The following is a 26,130-nucleotide window of genomic DNA, read 5'->3' on the forward strand; positions in this document are numbered from 1 at the left end:
TTTAAGGTCTATTTGACCTGGAAATGCGGACTTCGGATAAATACACATTTAGGAACTGACGGTTCTATTCTATTTTTTTCGGCGAGCCCTTTCATTCGTACATCAGTTTTTAAGCTAGGAAGGAAGTGAAGAGTCAGAAGAGCTAGAGAATGCTGGCCGGGGCATTCTGAGAGTTGAAGTCCACTCATTTTAAAATTGCCAAGTTTCACTAAGCTACAGAAGCTGGATAAAACGATTGCTGTTTTCACATGGATGAAAAGTTCCAGGACTTTTTTGTTTTTTAATTCAACCAAGATCCTCACGAAAAGGAATGGCTAAATAAGCCATGATTCTAGGCTTGAATAATCCCTGAGCTTCAGGACAGGACAGGACCAAATGTCTACTATTTCCATTGTTCAGTAACCATGCTGAAAAACAAAAATGAAACCTACAGCTAGTTTGCTTTGATTGCAACGATCAAAGTTCACATATTGTGGGGTGTTTTTTTTTTTTCGACCTTTGAAATAAATGAAGGAAAAATGATATTTTTTTTCCCCTAAGACACCAATGATTTATGCACTGAGGCTGAAAATGAAAAAAATAAAATAAAATAAAAAATGAACATGACTCTCTAGAGAATGCAAAATAAAAATTATCCTTAACGTTAAGTATCGTTTTAGCAGGATCTGGTATTTAATGCGAGGTCTCTACAAGGACACTTGTGGCTCTAGATTACACAGAAATCTGATAATGCAGAGGTCTCAATCATTTTCAAATTGCACTTTCCAGTTTCACTTCTTAAATAAAACACACATTTGTAAGTATATCTATCTATCTATCTATCTATCTATCTAGCTATATATCTCTTTAAAAAAAAATATTTTGCATTACGGTTTAAATATCGAATATAGTCTTCAAAATATATCGTTTTAAAAATTTTCCCCCTACCTGGTTTTTTTTTTGTTTGTTTTTTTAATATTTACTTGATATATTATTCAAGGCCTTACAAAATAGGCCATTCTGGAGTGCAAGACTTAACTAAAAAATAACCTTCATAACACAAACGCAGCGAAAATAAAACGGCTAAAAAAAAAAAAAGAAGGAAAGAAAGAAAGAAAGAAAGAAAAAATCTACAACGGAATATAAACCTGTAGGGAAGCACAGCATTACGGGGTTTTTTTTCTCTTCCTTTCTTAAAAACAAAACAAAGCACAAAAGGCCTACAAAGTTAGTAAAAACTTCATCCGTATAAAAAGATTTCAAGCATGATGCTGTGTCGGTGAAAAACTTCACTTCCAGGTTTTTTTCCTCAGTTTACTGACATCCAAGCATAGAATTCTACAGTAGGTTTCAGGTTTTCTTCATAAATAGTAAAATGTTCCTTCAGCTCCTTCCGCCTGCTGTGCCCACCCCACCCTCCCGGCCAGCAAGTCTCAGTAGGTTTGATAGACATCATGGATGGGGATTTGAAAAGCGGCAGCTGGAAACGCTTGGGGGATGTACCCCGCGTATCCCCCATAAGCGGCTGCGGCAGCGGCAGCAGCGGCGTTCTTCTGTAGTGTGGCAATTGTGGTGGCAGTCGCAGGAGCCGCGAATGGAACGTAGCTCGCGCCGTAGATTCCCGCGGCTGGAATTCTCTGCATACTAGGCGCCATGGCGTACACCGGAGTTATCGGACGGCCCTGCCGGAGAGAGCGTTCAAGAGTTAATCCTGTCACCATCTGTAAAGGAACTAGATATCCCCTGTCAGAAAACCAAAATTCGATCCTAGGTAGAAGCAGATATTTCTCTCTCTGGGGACAATGAGAATATATCTGCTGAACAAAACTCCGCATCGGTGACAGGAAGGGCATCTGGCCAGTAAACACTCAGCTCCATTCAGTTGCCCAGACTCCACCCCGCAAGGGATTATGGTGTTGTTAAAAGAAGATGATGTCAGAAAACCAAGATGGCGGCCATAACAAAACGGTGAAGGCGCCAATGGTAGTTTCTAGATTCAAATATCTGCCTACTACCGGTAGACCTGGTCTTACAATGATTCATTTAGTGACCATCTGAAGTTACAACGGCACCGAAAAAAGTGACTCGTGGCCGGTTTTCACACTTGAACACCGTTGCAGCATTCGCATGGTCATGGGATCAAAATTCGGCCATTTTACAACGGGCTTGTACTTACGACGGTCGTAGTGTCCCCGGGTCGCGTGATCCCCTTTTTACCGACCTTCTGACCAGCAAAATCAACGGGGAAGCCAGATTCCCTTCACCACCGTGTGACCAATTTAATAACGGCAGCGATTCACTTCACAAAGGTGGCAGGAAAAGTCGTAAAATGAGGCAAAATTCACTTAACACATTTCTCACTTAGCGACATAAAGGTTGGGCTCCACGGCGGTTGTAAGTCGAGGATGACCTGTATTTGCAAGCCAAGAGGTGCTCTTCTCTTAATACGAGCCGGTGTTATCTTACTTGCAGGAATAGAAAAGGTTGATGTTTCTACACCTGCTTGAAAGTCTTGGAAAAAAAATCATACCTGGAAAGGAGGCGGGGTGGAAACTGCAGGTAGGACGGCGCCTGCCGCCACTGCGGCGGCTGCCGCCGCGCTTGCTGGGTCCTGCTGGACGCTGATAGGACTGATGATATGTTCCATTGCATGGATCTTCCCATCGTCAATCACCTTGGTGGCCGGTGTGGCTTGGAACATGGAATATTGGGTTCCAAGGGTTGGAATTGCCACTGCAACAGATCGAAGAAGCCAAGTTAGGCCTGGCGTTAACATTTCAGTTTTTAATCGATAGCTTGGAAGGTCTTCTATTTATTTATTTATTCATTTATTTATTCAATTTGTATGCCGCCCTTCTCTGAAGACTCAGGGCGTCTCACAATGCACTGTAATCAAGCTTTAGCGACCAAGTCAAGGTCATTTTGGAGTCGATGCAATGCGAGAATCATTCTGGGCCCTCTCTTTGGTGAAAGTAAGAAATAATCTACTAGGTGCAGAGGTGGGCTGCTACGGGTTCGCCCGGGTTCGGGACAACCCATAGCTAACGTTATGGCCGGTTTGGAGAAACCCTGGCTAGCCCCTCCCACCCCACCCCGCCCCTCCCAAGAGTCTCCATGTGGCCCATTTTGGACGTGAGGTAAGTGCAGGGCGTGTGCGGAGGCTCGGGGAAGGGGAAAAAACGGGTCTTCCTGAAGTTCTAGAAGTCCGAAAACAGGCCCGTTTCCAGCCTCCAGAGGGCCTCCAGAGCTCAGGGGAGGCAGTTTTTGCCCCCCTCAGATGCTTGAGGAAAGCCTCCAGAGCCTGGGGAAGGCGAAAACACCTTCCCCCACATGGTGCAGGAGGCTGACTAGGCCACGCCCACCCTGGCCACGCCCACCCAGCAACCGGGGAGTGAACCCGTTGCTTAAATTTTCGAAGCCCACCCCTGACTAGGTGCACTCGGAAAAGAGCAGAAGAGAACAACAGAGTTGGAAGGGACCTTGATTCGAGCACTGTTCGAGACCCAACACCAGCAGCCCCCCAACTTTTTGACCGGTTCCATGGAGAGAGGTTTTTCCATGGAGCGGAGGGGGGCATGAGTTTGTGCGCTGATTGTATCCTGTGGATGGGGTTACCCTTGTTTGCATGGTCTGGTTTCTGACATGCCGTGGCCTGTGGCAAATCCACAGACCTGGGATTGGGGACACCTGCCCAATACCATATTAGATAAATGGCTGTCTAATTTCTTCTCTATGTTAGAGCCCCCACAACTTCTGGAGGCAAGTTGTTCCACTGGGTTTTTTTTTTTTTCTTTGTAAATATTTTTTATTTTTTCCCAAACATAAACATAAAATATAACTTTCAAGAACAGAGTTTCAATCCGGTCATAGATGGTTAACATGCTTACATTCTTTTAACATGCTCTGTTCCACTTTTCCATTACATCTTTTAAAAATTTAAAACAGAGGGAAAAAAAACACAAAAAAACAAATTTAAACATAGAATTCTAACACTTTCATCTAAACAAATCTAATATATCAATACAGTTTTAATTTCGAATTAAATTTTAGCTCATTATCTCTGTATCTATATCTCGTCAATATCCAAATAGTTATTAACAATATTCTAGTCTCTTATTCTAATTATATACCTTACAATTTTATCACCAGAATTATCAATTTCAATTTCAATACAACTCCATTTTGTTAAAATTTATAAAACCCAATTTTATCAACGTCTTAATTATTTGACCCTTTTTATCAAATCAAAATATCTTAAAACTTTCCAATTTAATATCCCACATATTACACAGTTTTAACACAAAAACATATTGCTTATTCTTCTCCAAATTATCAACTCTTTTGAGATTATTCCCAATATTATCTCCTCCCAATCTCCCAACATTATTGGCTGATTTCCAGCATATTGTATTTGACTAGTTTCTAGCATAATCTCCTCCAAAACTCCTTCCATTGTTTGGCTGATTTCCAGCATATTTTGTTTGGCTGATTTCCAGCATATTTTGTTTGGCTGATTTCCAGCATAATCTCCTCCAAAACTCCTTCCATTGTTTGGAAGTTGTTCCACTGGTTAATTGTTCCAACTGTCAGGAAATTTCTCCTTAGTTCTGGGTTGCTTTTCTCCTTGATTAGTTTCCATCCATTGCTTTTTGTCCTGCCTTCTGGTGCTGTGGACCCCCTCTTCTTTGGGGCAGCCTTTCAAATATTGGACGACTGCTATCATGTCACGGGCGAATAGGTAGCGGCGGTAGCACGAAGCTCTGCCCACCCGCCCAGACGTCATTACTTCCTGGTTTTAACCAGGAAGTAACCTGTTTTTTACCCTCTGTGCATGTGCAAAGGCTCTAAAATTGCACATGACATGCGCGTCTGCTTTCGAACCAGTAAGGAAGGTAAGTAGATTTCACCCCTGCACGATAGTATGTTAAACTTTTTTTCATAGAAGGATATTGTGCAGCCCTTAGGGCCTCACTTCTGCAATATTGGGAGTCCAAACCACAAGGAAATCTCTCCACTTCTCCGTGGTTGCCAGCCAAAAAGAGGAAAGGAGCTCAGCAAAATTTACCATCGCACAGAAAATATGACAGACATCTGGCACTTGAGGGGAGTCAGCTAATTAGAAAGTCGAAGGAAGCCATGATGACTTGTCCAATTTTTGAAACGACTCAAAATGGATTTCAGAAATAAGATGTGACCGACCTTCAAAATATTAAACTATGCATGTCCAAACTTAGCTGTCAGCCTTCGATGCTATCTCAAAATAAATGAACTTCCAAACCGCCAATCTTTAAGGAAATTTTCTCTTGATTCGAGTACAGCAACCGGATCCTGGCTCTTCACGGTCAATACTGACCTTTGCCCCCCCAATCCCTCCCTTTCCGATCCCCAATTCTCTGCTTCTCATTGGCTATCTTCCAAGTCACTCTCCTGATTCCTTTTCCCGTCAGTTCACAGCAATGTTCCCCCCCTCCTCATCTCCAAGGAGACCGAATCTTCAAAGGGATTTAGCAGGCAAAAGTTCAGGCTTCATCCTCCCTTTTCTATGTCAGCGCTGAGACGCTGACATTAGCAACTTCAACTCCCAGGCTTCCCCAGCCAGCATGGTTGGACACCCCTGTATTAAATAGTTACTGGCTCTTGGAGCCTTATCTAATTATTCCTATGAGTAGCTGTCAGACTGGGAAGATTCCTGTATTACAGGCAGAACATAATAAAGTATTTAGCTTAAACTGTGCGTGTGGGGTCTGGTTGTTCGTGCTTGACAGGCATGTACCCCTCCAACCAGAAGAAGGCCCACCAACTTTCTTTAAATCCTTTCCCATCATCTTCTTCTCACTCTAAGAATCTATTTCATACTTCATCAAGCAGCATCAAATTTCTGGGTGTGCAGCTAACGAGTAGTTTGGCTTGGTCGCTCCACAGCGAGACACTGGTGAAGTGGGCACAGCAACGCCCGCATTTTCTGCCTCGCATGAGAAAAGTACATCTTCCTTCCCAGGGATGGGTTCTACTTACCTTTTCTACCGGTTCGCAACGGGATCGCGTGCAGATCGCCGATGATGACATCTGGGGCAGTTGGTGGGGCCTCCCGCCGGTTTTACTACCGGTTCTTGCGAACCGGTCCGAACCAGGGACAACCCACCAGTGTTCCTTCTCCTGTCCTCACCACTTTCTACAGAGAGCATCCTATTATATTGCATTACAGTCGGGATTGGAAGCCTTACTGCTTCAGACAGGAAGACGGTGCAGAGAGTGGTGAGGACGGCAGAAAAGATTATCGGCAGTTCACTCCCTTCTATTCAGGACATGGCATATAAGCGATGCTTGACCAAAGACAGCAGGGTTGTTTTGGACGCTACACGTCCCTTTCATGACCTATTTTCTTTGTTCATTTCTGGGAGGTGGTATCTGAAGCAGAACATCCAAATTCAGCCACAGTTTTGTTGCATATAGCATCAAACTTTTTCTCTTTCCAATATGTATTCAAGATGGACAGTGGTTAACCTATATATGTATTTATATGTATGCGATACATACATACATATATATATATATATATATATATATATACATACACACACACACACACACACACACACACACACACACACACACACACACCAGAGGTGGGTTTCAGCAGGTTCTGACCAGTTCTGGAGAACCGGTAGTGGAAATTCTGAGTAGTTCGGAGAATCGGTAGTAAAAATTTTGACTGGCCCCGCCCCCATCTCTTCACTGCCTCCCAAGTCCCAGCTGATTGGGAGGAAATGGGGATTTTGCAGGAACCTTCCCCTGGATTGGAGAGGGAATGGAGATTTTGCAGTATCCTTCCCCCGGAGCGGGGTGGGAATGGAGATTTTAGAGTATCTTTCCCTGCTATGCCCACCAAGCCACACCGACAGAACTGGTAGTAAAAGAATTTGAAACCCATCACCGGAGGGCTTATTATCTGGGAAGGTCTTATTTTCGGGGAAACATGGTATATATCCCACAGTAAAAAGTGACAATAAAGGTTACCTATCAACTCACCTGTTCCAGGTTTAATTGCTACGGGATTGACGGCCGGCAATTCCAGATTGGGGACCATCTCGTAGCCTTTTTCTTGCTGTTTTCCTTTCCCTTCGTGGTATCTGCTATAGATGCCGCGGCCTGCAGAATAACCCCCCAGGTAGGATCCTCTTGGGCCAGGCACTCGGTTACCTGCCGCACCCCGTCCTCTGCCTCTAACGCTGCCTGCTTGTAAGTTAAAAAAAAATAAAAAATAAAAATGCCAAACAGGTAAGTTACACTCGGAACCAGCCACAGTGTTCACCCAAAGGCTACTAAAATGTAAGACTAGAAAGGGAAAAAAAGAAAAGATGTTGCAAGCTCTTAATTACGAAGCACAACTTCCAGATTTGGCCTTGTTTGCTTGTAGTATCGTCACACTCGGCCACAACCTCGTGTGATTTATGAACCGTTTTTTCTAGTTCCCTTGCTCTAGAACAGGGCTCTCCAAACTTGGCAACTTTTAAGACTTGTGGACTTGAACTCCCAGAATTCCCCAACCAGCATGATTGGGCACTCCCTGTGATATAATGTTACTTACATACCGTGTTTCTCCGAAAATAAGACCCTGTCTTATATTTTTTTGAACCCTGAAATAAGCGCTTGGCCTTATTGCCATGCGCTCAAAAGCCCGATTGGGCTTATTATCAGGGGAGGTCTTATTTTGGGGGAAACAGGGAAGATCTAGATCTTAAAGCCTTGTCTAGTTATTCTAATGTTCTGGGAGTTGAAGTCTGCAAAGTTTGAAAGTTGCCCCGTTTAAAGACACCTCTGGAACTTGATTTTTGCAGAGCGAAGCTGACGACTCAACTGGGAGATGTTCAGGAAGGCACAGGTCCAACCTCGGCAACTTTGTTGGGGAGTTGGAGTCCACACATCCGAATGTTGCTGAGGTCTAGAAACACTGATCTAGAAAGTTCAGAAAGAAGACAAACTTGGGAGCGGAAGGGAGATTATCAGTGGTGGGATTCAGCCAGTTCGGGCGAACCGGTAGCTAAATTGCTGGCTGGCTCTGCCCCTCCCTGCCACCGCCCCTTTCAGGAGTCCCCACACGCCCCATTTTGGCTCTCAGGTAAGTGCAGGGAGGTCTCCTAGGCCCAAAACGGGGCATGGGGTGGTGGTACGGTGCCCCCCTCCAGTGCCCCGTTTTGGGCCTAGGAGGCTACAGAGAGTTTCTCCCCCCGCGGCCCATTTTTGCTCGCAAAGGGGGGTGCAGGAGGCCGAGTGCTGCCTGTCACACCCCATGGCCACGCCCACCATGGCCACGCCCACCCAGCCGGTCATTAGGGCAGAGATTAGGGCTGTTATATTATTTGAATCCCACCACTGGAGAACATGCTATGTTCAAAAGAAGTCTGATCTATACAGGCGGGTGTTTTGAACCCTCTCGTATAAAGGGATGTGGGAAAGACCTCGAGAGACAGAGTCAAGAGAAGAAACGCCTAGAAACAGCTAGATAAGGGAAGGCATAGTCCACCGCCGAAGCTCAAAAGGGACCCTCCCCTAAGTGCTCAGGCTGCAAAGGGCGACGGCGGGAGAATTGTATTTTCAGATTTGCAAGATTATATCACCGCAGCTTTTACGATAAAGTAGAATTAGCCCATCTGGCCATCCTCGTTGTTGCCTGGTCTTCCTGTTGTAAGGTGACATCTATCTTGCAAATCTGCAAGTATAGGTGGTCCTCCTCTTACAATAGTTCATTTAGTGACAGTTCAAAGTTACGTCGGCACCGAAAAAAAAGGACTTCATCGTTACGAGCTTTTGCGGCACCTTCGTATCGTGATCAAAATTCAGATGCATGGCAACCGGCTCAGATGTACGACGGTGACCGTGTGTCCCAAGGTCTTGGGATCTCCTTCTGCGACCTTCTGAGCAGCAATGGGGGAAAGCAAGATTCACTTAACAACCGGGTTACTTACCTTATCAACTGCAGTGATTCCCTTAAACAAACGTAAGCAAGAAAGGTTGTAAAAGCGGGGCAAAACTCACTGAACCAATGTCTCACTTAACAACAGAAATTTTGGATTCGATTGTAGTCGTACGTTGAGGACTACCTATATAATTCTCTCCCCCTCCTTTACCTCCTGAGAAACTAGAGAGGGTCTCTTCTGCATTTCTTGCTCCAGTTACAGATTATAAAGTCTTTTTATCTGATCGTTCCTTTGTTGCTGTTGTTGTTAGTCGCGAAGTCGTGTCCGACCCATCGCAACCCCATGGACAACGTTCCTCCAGGCCTTCCTGTCCTCTACCACCACCCCCGGATCGTTTCTTAGGTGGTCTTATCTCCCCAGGCCCCCCATTCACCTTCCACTGCTTGGAGATACTTGTATGGCATTATGCCATCAATCTTAGTTCCGTTTTTCCTTTAGTCCCTCTCTTACAATCTAGCTTGTTTTTGTTTTAAAGATACAGAAATGAAAGCAATGCTAGACTTACACAAAAGCTTGCAGACATATTGAAACATCCAATTTACAAACAGCAGCAAAACTCAATTGTTTTTTTAAAAAAAATTATGTTAGTAAGGTCATTGGCAGAGGGGGAAAAACATAATATTTGGTGCTTTCTTTTTGCTGTTATCAAACAGAAAACAGTTTCTCTCTCTCCTTCACTCCCTCTCTCTCCCCCTCCACTTCTCTCTCCACTTCTCCCTCCCTCTCCCCCTCTTCCACCCTCTCTCTCCCCCTCTCCCCTTCCCTCTCTCCGTCTCTCTCTCTCCCTCCCTCCCTTTCCCCTCCCTCTCTCTCCCTCCCTCTCCCTCTCTTCCACCCTCTCTAACTCACCCCCTCTCTCTCCCCCTCTACTTCTCCCTCCCTCTCCCCCTCTCTTCCATCCTCTGTCCCCCTCTCCCCTTCCCTCTCTCCCTCTCTCCCTCTCCCTCCCTCTCCCGTCTCCCTCCCTTCCTCTCTCCCCCTCTCTTCCACCCTCTCTCTCCTCTCCCCCTCTACACTTCTCCCTCTCTTCTCCTCTCTTCCACCCTCTCTCCCCTCCCCCTCTCCACTTCTCCCTCCCTCTCCCCCTCTTCCTTTCCCACCCTCTCTTTCCCTGTCCCCCTCCCTCTCTCCCTCTCTCCCTTTCCCTCTCTCCCTTTCCCTCTCTCTTCCACCCTCTCTCTCTCCCTCACTCCCTCTCCTCCTCCTCTCTCTCCACTTCTCCCTCCCTCTCCCCTTCCATCCTCTCTCTCCCCCTCCCCTCTCTTCCTCTCTTTCCACCATCTCCCTCCCCTTCTCTTCCACCCTCTCTCTCCCTCCCTCCCCCTCCCTCCCTCTTCCTTTCCCTCTCTCTCCCTCCCTCTCTTCCACCCTCTCCCTCCCTCCCCCTCCCTCCCTCTTCCTTTCCCTCTCTCCCCCTCCCTCTCTCTCCCTTTCCCTCTCTCTCTCTCTTCCACCCTCTCCCTCTCTCTCCCTCCCTCCCTCTCTCTTCATTATTATTATTTTTTTTACCAAAGAAGTGTTTTGCAAGGCAAGGAAAATCCAGATGGAAGGAAAACTGAAAACAGAGTAATAAAAAAGATCAGACAGAAAAGACAGAAAAGAAAGGACAGGGGAAAGAAAAAAAAAGAGACCAAGAAGAAAAAGAACAACAACAACAACAACAAAAAAAACGATATAGAGAAGTGATTTCCAATCTTGTTGACAGTCATCACACTTATATTTTATTTTCTCTTACGGGTTCCATCTTAGCTGCCTTTCTATAGTCTACTCTTCCCGATTCTCAAAACTCATCAATCAAAAATTAAGGTGTTTTCTCCCCACCGTCTTTTCAGCAAAAGAAAAAAACCTGAACAAAATTACGAGTGCATCTTAATATTATGAATAAAAGGGCAGGGAGGAGAATGGAATCTCTGCTCCTTTCACCCTGCAAGGGATTTGGGACTTACATCCTATTTTGTACGTTATTTCTCAGCTCAGGTTCTTTTTATTGCTACGAGACAGCAAATGTAACTTCCCAGTGCTATCGAGTTGTGCGTCCTCACCTAGCAACAGCCGCAATCGAAAAGGTGCACAACCTGTTTTTGTTCGCCTCCCGACGTCTTTTCTGACCTCAGGAAAGGGGAAAAAACATTTGCAAACAGGAAATTCATAGCCGCCTGCTTTCTTTTTCTCTTCCCTTCCCTTCTTCTTTCTCTTTCTCTAAATGTCATCTTGCGGTTTTCCTAAATGCACATTTACCCAAAGTGCCATGCAAGGAGGAAGAACCGCACAACTTTAAAAAATAATATATATATATTTTTAAAAAATCTGCATTCCTGGGCCAAGCTGTGTTGCAATCACAGTTTCCCTCCCACCACCCAACTTCTTCAAAAATTTAAAAATCCCAACCACTTTGACCTCATCACCGTTGGAAAAGAGAAAGCTTGAGAATTTTAATTTGCAAGATAAAGTTGCGCTGAATTTGGGGCGGTGGGGGGATTCGATGGAAGCATGGCAGGAATGTGGGTTTTTTCGATATTTTTTTCTTTTTTTTTTAAATTAAGCCTGCCCCACAATGTGATTCCTCTTTTGCCTGCCTTCTCATTCTGCAAATGCAAAACATAAACGCAAACACTAAAACAAGAAAAACGAAGCATGATCTTTGGGCCACTGGAAACTTAGAGGAAGACCAATGGAATGGAGTAGTCCTTGACATTGACCACAACTGAGCCCCAAATTTCTGCTGTTAAGTGAGACGGTTGTTAAGTGAGTTTTGTCCCATTGGTAAGATCTTTCATGCCACAGTTGGTCAGTGAATCCCTGAAGTTGTTAAGTTGGTAACCCGGTTGTTAAGTGAATCTGTCTTCCCCCCCACTTGACTTGGCTTGTCAGAAGGTCGCAAAAGGGTGACCGCCCCCCCCCCCCGGGACACTGCAACCGTCATAAGTATGAATCAGTTGCCGAGAGTCTGAATTTTCATCACGTGACCAGGGGGGAGGCTGCTGCAACAGTTGTTAAAAGTGTGAAACAGTTGTAAAAAGTGTGAAAAGTACTCGTTAAGTCCCTTTTTTTCAGGGCCGTTGTAACTTTGAAAGGCCACTAAATGAATTGTTGTAATTGTATCTTGGAGAAAAGTGGGGCCGGTCAACTGGCTGAAGTATTTTTTCCTGAATTTTTTTTTCTCCTTCTTCTTGTTAGTTTCGAAGTCGTGTCCGACCCATCGCGACCCCATGGACAACGTTCCTCCAGGCCTTCCTGTCCTCTACCATCCTCTGGAGTCCATTTAAGCTCACGCCGACTGCTTCAGTGACTTCCATCCAGCCACCTCGTTCTCTGTCGTCCCGTTCTTCTTTTGCCCTCCATCGTTCCCAGCATTAGGCACTTCTCCAGTGAGTCTTTCCTTCTCATCAGGTGGTCAAAAGATTTGAGTTTCATCCTCAAGATCTGGCCTTCTAAAGAGCAGTCAGGGTTGATCTCCTCTAGGACTGACCGGTTGGATCGCCTTGCAGTCCAAGGGACTCGCAGGAATCTTCTCCAGCACCAGAGTTCAAAGGTCTCAATTCTTTGGCCTTCTCAGCCTTTCTTACGGTCCAACTTTCACAGCCAGACATTGCAACTGGGAAAACCATAACCTTGACTAAAGGTAAAGGTTCCCCTCGCACATATGTGCTAGTTGTTCCTGACTCTAGGGGGCGGTGCTCATCTCCGTTTCAAAGCCAAAGAGCCAGCGCTGTCCGAAGACGTCTCCGTGGTCATGTGGCCGGCATGACTCAACGCCAAAGGCGCACGGAACACTGTTCCCTTCCCACCAAAAGTGGTCCTTATTTTTCTACTTGCATTTTTTACCTGCTTTCGAACTGCTAGGTTGGCAGAAGCTGGGACAAGTTACGGGAGCTCACCCCGTTCCATGGCAGCACTAGGGATTCGAACCGCTGAGCTCCCGATCTTTCGATCGACAAGCTCAGCGTCTTAGCCACTCAGCCACCGCGTCCCCCATCCTTGACTATACGCATCTTTTTCTTGTAATTACTAGAGAACATCCCAGGAATTCAGTCCAAAGCTGCTTCTCCTCTGAATGAACGCTTCTAACTGAACCAAGTATTTTTGAGCTGATTAACGAAATGATGGATTTTTGCACAATGCCTGCCTGTACTTTTTTCTGCTAAGGCATCCAACCCCATCAATTCTGTCTGACAACTCATATCAAATCCGGGCCCTTGATCTTGACGATTTGCATCTAGAGTCCCCTCCCGTGCTAACAGTAAACACTAAATAAGACACTGCCCTGTTTTAGTTCGTCAGGGTATTATTCTGAGATGTAGTTATTTGATTACACACAAAACATTTCATTTATACAGAGGGGAACATCTCTGCAGAAACCTGTTTATATTCAAAATTTCTAAGCGTGTCGTCTCTTTCGGGGCGACGACAACCGACACAGAGCTGCCTCTGTTAGTTTGCCACGGTAAAAACAGTAACAAAGCCAAACAAAACCGCCATCTAAATTGCGTCATCTAAAAACTTGCAAGAATGAAATGCAAGGGAAATCTATTAAAACATCATGCAAATAGACAACTAGCCACTTCTTCTAGCCCAGTGATGGCGAACCTTTTTAGCACCGAGGGCCCAAACCGGAATGCGTTGTGCATGCGCACCCGGAGCGCCAGAAATCCGAAGACCAGCTGGCCAGTGCACACACATGTGCCGGCCAGCTGATCTTCGCAGGTGCCAGAGCACCAGAAACCTGAAGACAAGCTGGCTAGCGCATGCATGCCTGTTTTTTTGGCCGTATTTGGCTGTTTTTTGGGCCCTTTTCAGACCATTTTTGGGCCTTTTCCAGGCTGTTTTTTGAGCAGTTTTTGGGGCCAAAAATGTTTCTAAAAACGTTTCCAAAAACGTTTCCAAAAATGGCCCAAAAAATTGAAAAAAATTTTTTGGCTGTTTTTCGGGCTGTTTTTCAGGCCAAAAACGTTTCCAAAAATGTTCCCAAAAATCGGCCCAGAAACGGCCTGTTTTTTGGTGTTTTTTGGGGCTGTTTTCAGGGCGTTTTTAGGCTGTTTTCAGGCTATTTTTTAGGCCATTTTCAGGCCATTTTTCAGCCATTTTGGGGCCATTTTTCAGGCCAAAAACGTTTCCAAAAATGTTTTTTGGGCCCTTTCCAAAAACGCCTCAAAAAAGGCCGTGGAAAACGGCCTGTTTTTTGGCTGTTATTTTTCAGACTGTTTTCAGGCTGTTTTGGGGCCATTTTCAGGCCATTTTTGGGCCTTTTCCAGGCTGTTTTTTGAGCAGTATTTGGGGCCAAAAATGTTTCTAAAAACGTTTCCAAAAAACGTTTCCAAAAAACGTTTCCAAAAATGGCCCAAAAAATGTAAAAAAATGTTTTTTGGCTGTTTTTCGCGCTGTTTTCAGGCCGTTTTTGGGCTGTTTTCAGGCTGTTTTTCAGGCCAAAAACGTTTCCAAAAACATTTCCAAAAACGTTTCCAAAAATGCCCCAAAAAACACCCTGGAAACGGCCTGTTTTTTGGTGGTTTTTTGGGCCGTTTCCAGGGCATTTTCAGGCCATTTTCAGGGCGTTTTTCAGCCATTTTTGGGCCATTTTTCAGGCCAAAAACGTTTCCAAAAACGTTTCCAAAAACGTTTCCAAAAACGTTTTTTGGGCCCTTTCTAAAAACGCCTCAAAAAAGGCCGTGGAAAACGGCCTGTTTTTTGGCTGTTATTTTTCAGACTGTTTTCAGGCTGTTTTGGGGCCATTTTCAGGCTGTTTTTCAGCCATTTTTGGGCTGTTTTTTGGGCCAAAAACATTTCCAAAAATGTTTTTTGGGCCCTTTCCAAAAATGGCCCAAAAAACGCCCTGGAAAACGGCCTGTTTTTTGGCTGTTTTTCAGGCTGTTTTCAGGCCGTTTTCCGGTGCTCCGGTACCCACGAAGACCAGCTAGCCGGCACGCACCTGAACACTGGAAATCAGAAGAGCAGCTGGTGATGGCATGCATGCCCACAGAGAGGGCCCTGCGTGCCACCTCTGATATCCGTACCATAGGTTCGCCATCATGATTCTAGCCTAATTGTTTGAAATAACTAAGAATGGAGAGCAAGCACGATCAATGCGCTCATATTCTCCCACAGAAATCAAGGGAGATAGGCATTTCTGTGCCCAGCTGGATAAACCTGGTCTAGCTTTAAAAAAAGAATAATAATATATTAACTCCTCCAACCTTCAAATTAGACCTTGTACTGTTCAAACACATTAGCCGAATGGACGAGCAATTTTATAGAAGTCACAAGGAAACTTACGTAAAATTTTGGCAAAATGCGTTATCATTGTCAGAGAATAAGATACGGGTAATCCTCGATTTACAACCACAATTCAGCCCCAAATTTCCTGTTGTTTAGCCAGACAGTTGTTAAAGTGAGTTTCGCCCCGTTTTACGACCTTTCTTGTTTCCCAGTCGTTAAGTGAATCACTGCAGTTACTAAGTTAGTAACACCGTTGTAGAGTGAATCTGGCTTCCCCTGTTGACTTGGCTTATCAGAAAGGGATCATGTGATCCCGGGACATTGCAACGGTCATAAATACAAGTCAGTGGCCAAGCATCTGAATTTTGATCACATGACTACGGGGATACTTCAGTGCCGTTATAACTTCAAATGCTCGCTAAATGAATGGCTGTAAGTCGAGGACGGACTGTAGAAGGAACCTTCAAAATAAGAATTCTTAGCAAGTGTCATTCCATTGTTTTAATGGCCGGATGCCTTCCCTGTCGCCAATGCGGAGTTTTGTTCAGCAGATATATTCTCATTGTCCCCAGAGAGAGAAATATCTGCCTCTACCTAGGATCGAACTCACAGCCTCCTGATTGTGAGGTGAGAGCTTCACCTCTAGGCCACTGCATCACTCTTGCTGTCGATTCCAGATCACAGATTTTAAATCTGCTATGATCCCAAATGCTGGAAAGTTACATTTCAAACTCAAAAGATAAGACATGTTAATTAATCACTCTGCCTCATTTATCATATTTTACCCCAGAAGACAAAAACAGGAACATAAAAGAAATTTACCGATAGATTTTTTTTTTTTTTAAGGTTGGTCATCTACCTTTCTATGCTGCGGATGCAATAAATTTGAAGGACCACTAACACACATGATTTGGTCATGCCCTACTGTCTCATTATTCTTAACATCCAGCTAATATTTTAATATGATTAAGAAGCACACACGATTGCATGGAATTCATTGGAAGAGAAAAAGCGGTTTTAACAGGGTCGAATCTCCCTGTTCAACGGATTAAAACGCCTGCGAATTTATTGAAACATTATTTATTTTGCGGATTTGCAAAATATCATGGGTAGATATCTCAGGAGGGAAAAGGTTGATTAAGGTGAATACCAGTGGTGAAATCCAAATTTTTTTTACTACCGGTTCTGTGGGCCTGGCTTGGTGGGCCTGGTGTGGCTTGGTGGGCATGGCAGGGGAAAGGTACTGCAAAATCTCCATTCCCACCCCACTCCTGGGGGAAGGATATTGCAAAATCTCCATTCCCACCACACTCTGGGGCCAGCCAGAAGTGGTATTTGCCAGTTCTCCAAACTATTCAAAATTTCTGCTACCGGTTCTCCGAACTGCTCAAAATTTCCGCTACCAGTTCTCCAGAACCTGCTGGATTTCACCCCTGGTGAATACGCATATCGTCAGCGAGAATGACTATTTGATCAAGGAGCAGTTTTCTCTTTCAAACGATTCCAGTAAGACATTAAATCAACGGGCAAGACACATATATAACCTACTCATTTGGTCAAGTAAAAGAATGAGGATTTTGTTTAGGATTTTGCAAGACAAAAAACAAAACAAAACAAAAAAAGGATTGAGGTGGACCATCTGTATCAAATCTCCAGCTAAAAAGTCAGTTGTTTAACTCGGATTTACAGATTGGATCATATCACGATATGGCTGGGTTACCTCTAGCAGATCTCTTGAAGTCTTGCATAAATATCTTTGGGTGGGTACAAACAGAAGTGTCCAGTCTATAAGAGATTATTAAATTATGAATAGTGTACTAAAATATGGGGTCCAGTCTATAAGAGATTATTAAATTATAAATAGTGTACTAAAATACGGGGTCCATATGTATAGCCCCTTGCTTCATAACAGTTTTTCATGCAGGCTAACATCCCCCCAAAATTGATCCTCGGAGAGATAATAATTCTTAGAGGGTGCAAGATTTTTTTTAAAAAAAAAAAAGAAAAGAAAAAGAAAATATTTTGAAATGTTCTCCTTAGAATGTCAGAAATTGGCTCCAAAATCTTCAAATAAGTAGCGTACTTCCCAAGCCATTAGAAAAACAAGGTGAAAAACTCAACAGCTGGTCCAAATTCAAAACAAAATTCAAACTTCGGGGGGAAAAAAATCCATCGAGGCTTATTTATAAATAATAATTCAAGTGATGATTCATAAACTGAACGATGATATGTCTGCAGAGCTTAAACAGACTTGCTGATATGTAACCATGGCGATAACTAACAGAATTTATCGCAAATATTACACTCAGCGAAAAGCGGTACAAGGTACTTTTTTTTGCATTGGAATATCTGTTTTTTTTCAAAATAGATCATTCATGTTAAAATTGCTGGAAAGAATCAGGTTCGATCTTTTTTCTTTTTTCTTTTCCAGTCTTGGCGATGTCATATAAGTGCAACAATTCGGGAATTCGATTGATATATAACGACTTATAGTAAGCATCAACTTTTCTATCTTGCCAGCTGTTTTTCTGCTAAGTCTGATTAAGCTTTATATTTCTGCAAAGTATGTGGAATATATGGCAACAACTGTCAGGAAACTTATTTTTCCTACTAAAAATTACATACAAGTCCTCCTACGGAAAAATTAGGCCAGTGGTTCTCAATTTTTTCTTCACCATGAAGAAAAGACTGGCCTCAAGATATAAAGTGTAAAAAAAAAAGATGTACAAAAATATATTTGTATTTAAAATACTAAGTTTCCAATGTAATTGGAAATTGCAGGTAGTCCTCGACTTATGACTACAATTGAGCCCAAAATGTCTGTTGCTCAGTGAGATTGTCCCATTGTAAGACCTTTCTGGCCACAGTGTGTCACTGCCATTGTTAAATTAGTAATCTGGTTGTTAAGTGAATCCCCATGGACTTTGCTTGTCAGAAGGTCGCAAAAGGTGATCATGTGACCCCGGGACACTGCAACCGTCATAAGTATGAGTCAGCTGTCTGACTTCTAATCACATGATCACGGGGATCAGTGGTGGGTTTCAAATTTTTTTACTACTGGTTCTGTGGGTGTGGCTTGGTGGGCGTGGCATGGCTTGGTGGGCGTGGCAGGGGAAGGATACCGTAAAATCTCCATTCCCACCTCACTCCAGGGGAAGGTTACTGCAAAATCCCCACTTCCTCCCGATCAGCTGGGACTTGGGAGGGAGAGAATAGATGGGGGTGGGGGCCAATGAGAATTTTTATTACCAGTTCTCCGAACTACTCAAAATTTCCGCTACCGGTTCTCCAGAACTGGTCAGAACCTGCTGAAACCCACTTCTGATGGGGATGCTACAAAGTCTGATCCTTTTTTTCAGTGCTGTTGTAACTTTGAATGGTCACTAAACAAACCGTTGCAAGTCAAGGACTACCTATACTTATGGCCCTTAATTCTGTGCATGGGCTTGTACTGCATCTAAAGTTTGGGCTTCCTCTCAACATAGTTTTGAAATATTAGCTCTTGAATGATTGATGAGATTACATCTAATATAGATATAAATATATTATTATTATTATAAAGATAGGCTTTCTTAGATAGAAATTTCTATTAATTGTTCATTCTGATTATTATTATGTTGGTTATTTTTCCTATTTATTGATTTGGTTTCAATAGTTAAAATATAACATTATCAATATTTATATCTATCAATCATCTTCTTTTAATGGCCGCATAATCGTTTGCGGGATGGAGTCTAGGCAACTGAATGGAGCTGAGTGTTTTACTGGCCGGATACCTTTCCTTGTCGCCAATGAGGAGTTTTGTTCAGCACATATATCCTCATTATGCCCAGAGAGAGAAATATCCACCTCTACCTAGGATCGAACTCACAGCCTCCTGATTGTCGAGCGTGAACTCCACCTATAGGTCACCGCACCATCTCCATCTCCATCTCTCTCTCTCTTTCTATCTCCCTTTCTCTCTCTCTCTCTCTCTCTCTCTCTCTCTCTCTCTCTCTCTCATCTTATATGTGATTTCAAATGTGACTTGCAAATTCTTGTTCAATTTTGCACGACGTTTAAAATCTCTATTTCTTTTGGCACTTTTCAATATCTGTTCAAGTGCAATAAAATGAAATCAAATTGGAAGAAATGTGTCATAGGGGAATTGGGACATAAAGATATTCACGTGTTGTTAAATCATTGACCTCAAATCGTGAATCTGTTTGTGAACTTTGGATATTGTTTGCGCAAAAAGCAAAAAAAAAAAAAAAAAGAGAGAGAGAGAGAGATTGTTAATTTCCCTGGATCAGTTGTCAAAGGTTGCTGGAACAATTCATCAGTGGAACAACTTGCCTCCAGAAGTTGTGAATGCTCCAACATTGAAAGTTTTTAGGAGGAGATTGGATAACCAATTGTCTGAAATGGTATAGGGCCGTGATGGCGAACCAATGGCACGCGTGCCACAGGTGGCATGCGTAGCCATATCGGTGGGCACGCGAGCTCAGCTCTGGTGCGCATGTGCGGGCCAGCCAGCTGATTTTCGGGCCTTCTGGGCCCATCAGAAGTAGGGAAACAGGCTGTTTCCTGCCTCCAGAGGGCCTCGGGGGGGCGGGGGGCGGGGGGGCGGGGGGTGGGGTGGGGAAGGCCCGTTTTTCTCTCTCCCCAGACTCCAGAGCCTTTCTAGGAGTCTGGGGAGAGCAAAAAACGGGCCTTCCGGTCCTACTAGAAGTTGGCAAATGGACCGTTTTCGGCCTCTGAAGGGCCTTTTTGAAGGCTGTTTTCGCCCTCCCCAGGTTCCTAGAAAGGCTCTGGAGCATAGGGAGAGCAAAAAACGGGCCTTCCGGTCCCACTAAAAGTTGGCAAATGGGCTATTTTCAGCCTCCAGAGGGCCTTTTTGAAGGCTGTTTTCAACCTCCCCAGGTTCCTAGAAAGGCTCTGGAGCCTGGGGAGAGCAAAAAACGGGACTTCCGGTCCCACCGAGCCATCGCATGCGGGGGGCGGGGCGCATAGAATTATGGGTGTGGGCATGCACACCACCACCCTCCGTGCTCCTCCAACTCCTGGCACGCAATGGCAAAAAGGTTAGCCATCACTGGTATAGGGTTTCCTGCCTAAGCAGGGGGTTGGACTAGAAGACCTCCAAGGTCCCTTCGAACTCTGTTTATTCTGTTCTGTTCTATTCTGCTTGATGGCCATTGAACTGACTTTTTAATCAACAAATGGAAAGACTAGATAATACGGTATGATGATCAACGTAGCTGAAATTAAAATTGTCTTTTAAAATTTAACCTGACTTATTTCTATCATATTCCAGTTGCTGCATGTCACTTAGTCATGATTTCCTCCGTTTTTTTTTTTCTGACACATTTCCGGATTGTTTTTCTGGCAAATGGATAAATATTTTCCTATCCTTTAAGATAACGAAACGGCAACATCTTATAAAATGGACTTCATTAATAGATAGTAGAATTAAATGTAAGCCTACCTCCGGTAAAACAAAAATCTGCACAGGTTCCCCATTTGCTTTTCAGCGATACAGGTGGTCCTCCACTTACAACAATTCACTTAGGGACTGTTCCAAGTTACCCTGAAAAAAGTGACTTATGACCATTTTTCACACTTACGACCGTTGCAGCATCCCCCAGGGTCCTGTGATCAAAATTCAGACACTTGGCCACTTACTCACAGTTATGACAGTTGCAGTATCCCAGGATCATGTGATTCTCTTTTGTGACCTTCTGACGAGCAACGGGGAAGCCAGATTCATTTAACAACCGTATTATTAATGTAGCAACTGTAGTGATTCACTTAACATCTGTGGCAAGAGACTTAACAACTGTTGTGGCCTGTTAGCCGCCGGCCCCTCCAGCAGCCGAATCAGAGGAGGAGGAGGAGGAGGCGTGAGAGTCAGGATCAGCATCAAGGCAACCTGAGAGCTCCGAGGGGGAAGAGGGAATGGAGGTGGCAGAGAGAGAGAGAGAGAGGTGGAGCCTAGGCCATCCGTCAGCCCTCCGATGGAGAGTCAACAGCCCCCAGGTCTGGAGGTGGCTGATGAGGAAGAGGAGGAACAGCTGGGTCCAGTGTCTGATGCACAGAAGGCAGAGGAGAGGAGAGCAGTGGAAATCTATGGGCCGGTCCTCGGGACAGAAGAGCCACCGCTGCTAGCGAAACTCCACGCTAGCTCTGGGGATCAAAGGCAGGGAACGGAGATGAATAGATGTGACAGACAACTATTCATCTCCCTGACGGACAGATTTGTTAGCTTGCTGTGAGAGAAAAACTTTTTTTCGGGGCTGCCGGCGCTCCTAATAAAGGAATCGTTGATTACAGAGGGTTTGTCGTGTTTGGGGAGCTGGGTCAGAACGACAACTTTCTCGCTTAGCAACAGAAATTTTGGGCCTCAATTGCGGTCGTAAATCGAGGACTACCTATACTGTACACCAGGGGTGTCCAACCTTGGACACTTTTAAGACCTGTGGACTTCCACTTCCCAGAATTCCCCGGGCAACCATGCTAACTCGCTCGCTCCTAAGGACCTCACAACAGACTTTTGAAAATCCTTTCCATCTTTTTATTTTTTTATTTTTTTTATCTGATGCAAACACTGCTTCTAGACCACTTCTGGAATCTTCCAAGAACCAGAAAGAACTTTTTTTACTGTGATTTTGCTTTCAACTCCATCAACATATACAGGTAATCCTCAACTTACGACTACAATGAAGGCCAAAATCTCTACTGCTAAACCGGACGGTCATAAAGTGAGTTTTGCCTCATTTCACAACCTTTCTCGCCAGAGTTGTTACGCGAATCACTGCAGTTGTTAAGTTGGTCACATGGTTTCTAAGTAAATCTGGCTTCCCTATATGGATTTGCTGGTCGGAAGGCTGCAACCGTCATAAATATGAACCAGTTGCCAAGCATCCAAATTTGGATCAATTTTGGAACCATAGGGATGGGGCAACGGTCGTAAGTGTGAAACACGAGGAAAAGTCACTTTTCCCCCCCAGCGTGGTCGTAACTCCAAACGGTCAGCAAACGAATGATTGTAAGTCAAGGACTATCTCTAAAATTCCAAATTCAGTATTAGAGGCGATGACACTTAAACCCGAGGAAGGGAAAGGCTCGCTATAATTTCTCTATTATTATTTTTTTTCCATTCGTGTTGCGTGTTTGCCTTTCCATCAGAACTGAGCTACGCTGGAGTTGAGAAGTCGAAATATTTTTAGCACGAAAAATGTTGCACACAACTTAAACAAGGTCAGAGGTCAACCTTCCCTGATTTGAGGCAACCCTCTCGGCCGCGAGGTTTAAGAATTCTAGGAACTGTTATGCCCAGCACATCTGGAAAGCATTAAAATGAGGAAAGCCACTTAAGAAACATAGTCCTCGGTCGTAAAATAAATACAATATAAAAAATAATCCCCTTTTACTTAACCTCAGCTCTTGGTGGCTTCATGAACATATTTTGCAGGATTTTCCTGTAAAATACAGGAATATTTTACTAACTCGTTCTTTTCTCCCAGTCTATCTTATAGACTGGGATCTCCTTGTGGTCTCTCATCCAAGAACTTATCAAGGGTTGTTTTTCAAGATCGTAAAGCCTAACAGGCAGGGGTGAAATGTAAAATGTGTTACTACCGGTTCTGTGGGCGTGGCTTGGTGGTGGGGGTAATGTGACTGGGTGGGCGTGGCCAACTTTTTTTTTTTTTTTTTTAACGTTTCAAAGCATTTTTTTCTAATGCTTTGAAAAGCCTCTCTGATGATCAGGCAACTCAGCTGGGATCGTCAGAGACTTTTCAAAGCATTTTTTTTACTACCTCTTCGGCCAAGAGGTTGCAGAAAAAAATGCTTTGAAAAGCTTCTGACGATACCAGCTGAGCCTCGTCAGAGGCTTTTTTTTTTTTTTTTTACCTTTAAAAGCATTTTTTCGTCGGAAGCGGTTGTAGAAAAAATGCTTTTAAAAGTAAAAAAAAAAAAGCGGCTGAAGATCGTGCGACTCAGCTGAGCATGGTGGGGGGGGCAGGGATTTTTGCTACAAACCACCCGCCGCCATCGCTACCGGATCGGGCGATCCGGTCTGAACCGGGAGCATTTCACCTCTGCTAACAGGATGCTGCCACCTAGCCAGACTAAAAGAAGAGTTATCTTCTAGCCAAGCTCCAGGCTTGATGAGTTCATAGGCATTCCCAAGTAAGTTTCTTGGCTACAGCGAGGGTTATAAATCCATATCAATCAGAATAGAGATGGAAGGGACCCTAGAGATCTTCTAGTCTAACCCCATGCTGAAGCAGGAGGCCCTAGAGACTATTAGGGTCTCTATACAATTAGGGTCAATACAATTATGTGTACAATTAATATGCAATTAGTCTGTACAATTAGTCTGTATAAGCAACAATGGTTGGAAACTCATCAAAGAGAGAGAAGCAACCTGGAATTAAGGAGGAACTTCCTAGCAGTGAGGACAATTAACCAGTGGAACAGCTGGCCACCAGAAGTCGTGAGTGCTTCATTGCTGGAGGTTTTTAAGAAGAGACTGGACAGTCACTTGTCTGATTTAGGGTCTCTTGCTTGAGCAGAGGGCTGGACTAGAAGACCTCCAAGGTCCCTTCCAGCTTTCTGTTCTATTCTATTCTATTCTATTCTATTCTATTCTATTCTATTCTATTCTATTCTACTCTACTCTACTCTACTCTACTCTACTCTATTCTACTCAACTCTACTCTACTCTACTCTACTCTATCCTATCCTACTCTACTCTTTCCTATTCTATTCCTATTCCTATTCCTATTCCTATTCCCTATTCTACTCTATTCTACTCTACTCTACTCTATCCTACTCTACTCTTTTCTACTCTATTCCTATTCCCTATTCCCTATTCCCTATTCCCTATTCCCTACCTATTCCCTACCTATTCCCTATTCTATTCTATTCTATTCTATTCTATTCTATTCTATTCTATTCTATTCTATTCTATTCTATTCTATTCTACTCTACTCTACTCTACTCTACTCTACTCTACTCTACTCTACTCTACTCTACTCTATTCCTATTCCTATTCTATTCCTATTCCTATTCCTATTCCTATTCCTATTCCTATTCCTATTCCCTATTCTATTCTATTCTATTCTATTCTATTCTATTCTATTCTACTCTACTCTACTCTACTCTACTCTACTCTACTCTACTCTACTCTACTCTACTTAGAGTAGGATGCCATTTCCCACCCCAGAAAGTTTCCCCACCCAACTTTCAAGTCAAGCTTCCTATTCAAAGTCCCAACCCTCCTCAGCTTCCGACCCCAGAGAGGGTCAGCTACCTCTGGGGACGTAACTCCAATCCCTCCTGGAACTGTGCCAAAATTTATACACTCACCTTTCACAAAATATTCTCGATTTGGACCAATCAGGGCATTGTACGGATACCCGTAATAGGCGAGCGTGTACGGATCGCAAGAGTAAACATAGTTAGGTTGTTGAGTCACTTCGGCTGCCGTTGCTCCTCCTCCTCCTCCTCCTTTGGCAGCTTTCTGGTATCGGGTATACTGCTCTTTATCCACCGGCTTGGCCAAGGTGACCTCCAGACATGATCCTTCCAGTTCGGTGCCATTGAGGTTATTCATGGCATGAACCGCGTCTTCCCGGCTGGTGAAGTGCACGAAAGCGTAATCTCGGATTTTCTTCACCCGTTCTATGCTGCCGGGGTTAAACTGACCAAAGACCTTTTTAATAGCCTCCTCCGTGGTCTCAATCATCAAATTCCTCACGTACAAGATTTTCACCGTCTCCATGACGTCTTCATCTACATCGATCTCCGGCTCGGCCCAATCGACAGCGATTTGGTGTCCCCACAGCTGGATTCGGCCAGGCATGAGCTTCCTTCTCGCCATGGCGGCCGCTCGGTGGCTTTCATACTCCACGAAAGCAAAGCCTCGGTTCTTCATCTTATCGGCCGCGCTGGCGTAGACGATGACGTCCAACACGCCTTCCGTCACCTTGGAGATCTCTTCCAAAATCTCCTCGCGCTTCTTCGTCTTGGGGATCCCGCCGATGAAGAGTCGGCAGTTGTCCACGCTGCAACACACCCCTAACAGTCTTCCCGGACGGATCTCGTAGTTGTTGAGTTCTTTGACCGCACGCTTGGCTTCGTATTTCTGGGTGTACATCACGAAGGCGTAGCCACGGTTCTTACCGTCAAAGTCCATCATCAGCCGCATTTCGTAGATCCGTCCCGCGGTCTCAAACACGGGGACCAGCTCGTCCTCGTAGACATCCCGAGGAATTTTGCCCACAAAGACCTCGCAGCCCCGAGGAGGGTGTAAGCCTTCCCAGCCAGGAGGCGGACCTCCATACTTCCGTTGCCCGTTCTCCTGAATCATGGTGTACCCGGTGCGGTCTAATAACTGCAATAGTGCGGCCTCATTTGGCACGCCTGAGAGCCCTTCGGGTATTTTATTTGTCTGCATGCTGGAGGAATCATTATCCATCCTTGCTGTAGAGTCTTCAGCTGTCATTATGGCCTAATCATTCAAAGTCTGGAGATACCTGGATAAAGAAAACAGTAGGAATGCCATCAAATTAGATGCTACCGTTCAAAGAAATCTCACCGGTCATGTTTCAAAGAAACAAAACATGTTTATTAAAAAACTGACCTGCAACAAATTTAAGATTCCCCTACAGGTACTCCTAGACCAGGGTTGTCAAACTCAAAGCCAGTACGCTGGATCTGGCCCACGGGGTGTTTAGATCTAGCCCGTAAGGCTGCCCTGCTGAAGGACCGGCCCCTGGTGCCCCTACTTAGCAAGCGACTCATATTTATGATGGTTGCAGCGTCCCAGAGGATCTCCTTATGCGACCTTGTGACAAGCAAGGTCAACGGGGAAAACCAGATTCACTTAAAAACCAAGTTACAAACGTATCAAGTGCAGTGATTCGTTTAACAACTCTGGCAAGAATATATTTTATTTTTGACGAATATATTT

General features: G+C 44.3%; 1 protein-coding gene across 12 annotated transcripts in view; it reads right to left on the minus strand.

Moving 5' to 3' along the window:
• Positions 1 to 648: 648 nt before the first annotated feature.
• The window catches only part of RBM47 (RNA binding motif protein 47), a 90,727-nt gene continuing 65,245 nt past the window's right edge, over positions 649 to 26,130 (minus strand). For 7 of the 12 annotated variants that reach the window (XM_034424796.3, XM_034424791.3, XM_087875446.1 and 4 more), the window contains exons 2-5: positions 24,525 to 25,693; positions 7,009 to 7,215; positions 2,510 to 2,712; positions 649 to 1,661 (exon numbers count right to left, since the gene is read on the minus strand). In XM_034424796.3, coding sequence (XP_034280687.1) covers positions 1,413 to 1,661; positions 2,510 to 2,712; positions 7,009 to 7,215; positions 24,525 to 25,662 — 1,797 coding nt within the window. In that variant the 5' untranslated portion in view covers positions 25,663 to 25,693 and the 3' untranslated portion in view covers positions 649 to 1,412. The remainder of the gene's footprint in view (positions 1,662 to 2,509; positions 2,713 to 7,008; positions 7,216 to 24,524; positions 25,694 to 26,130) is intronic. The other 5 variants (XM_034424798.3, XM_087875450.1, XM_087875447.1 and 2 more) reach the window with 1 other exon arrangement.

The sequence above is a fragment of the Pantherophis guttatus genome, chromosome 8 (assembly GCF_059756535.1).
Source record: "Pantherophis guttatus breed Tessera chromosome 8, ASM5975653v1, whole genome shotgun sequence".
Lineage (NCBI taxonomy): Eukaryota > Metazoa > Chordata > Lepidosauria > Squamata > Colubridae > Pantherophis > Pantherophis guttatus.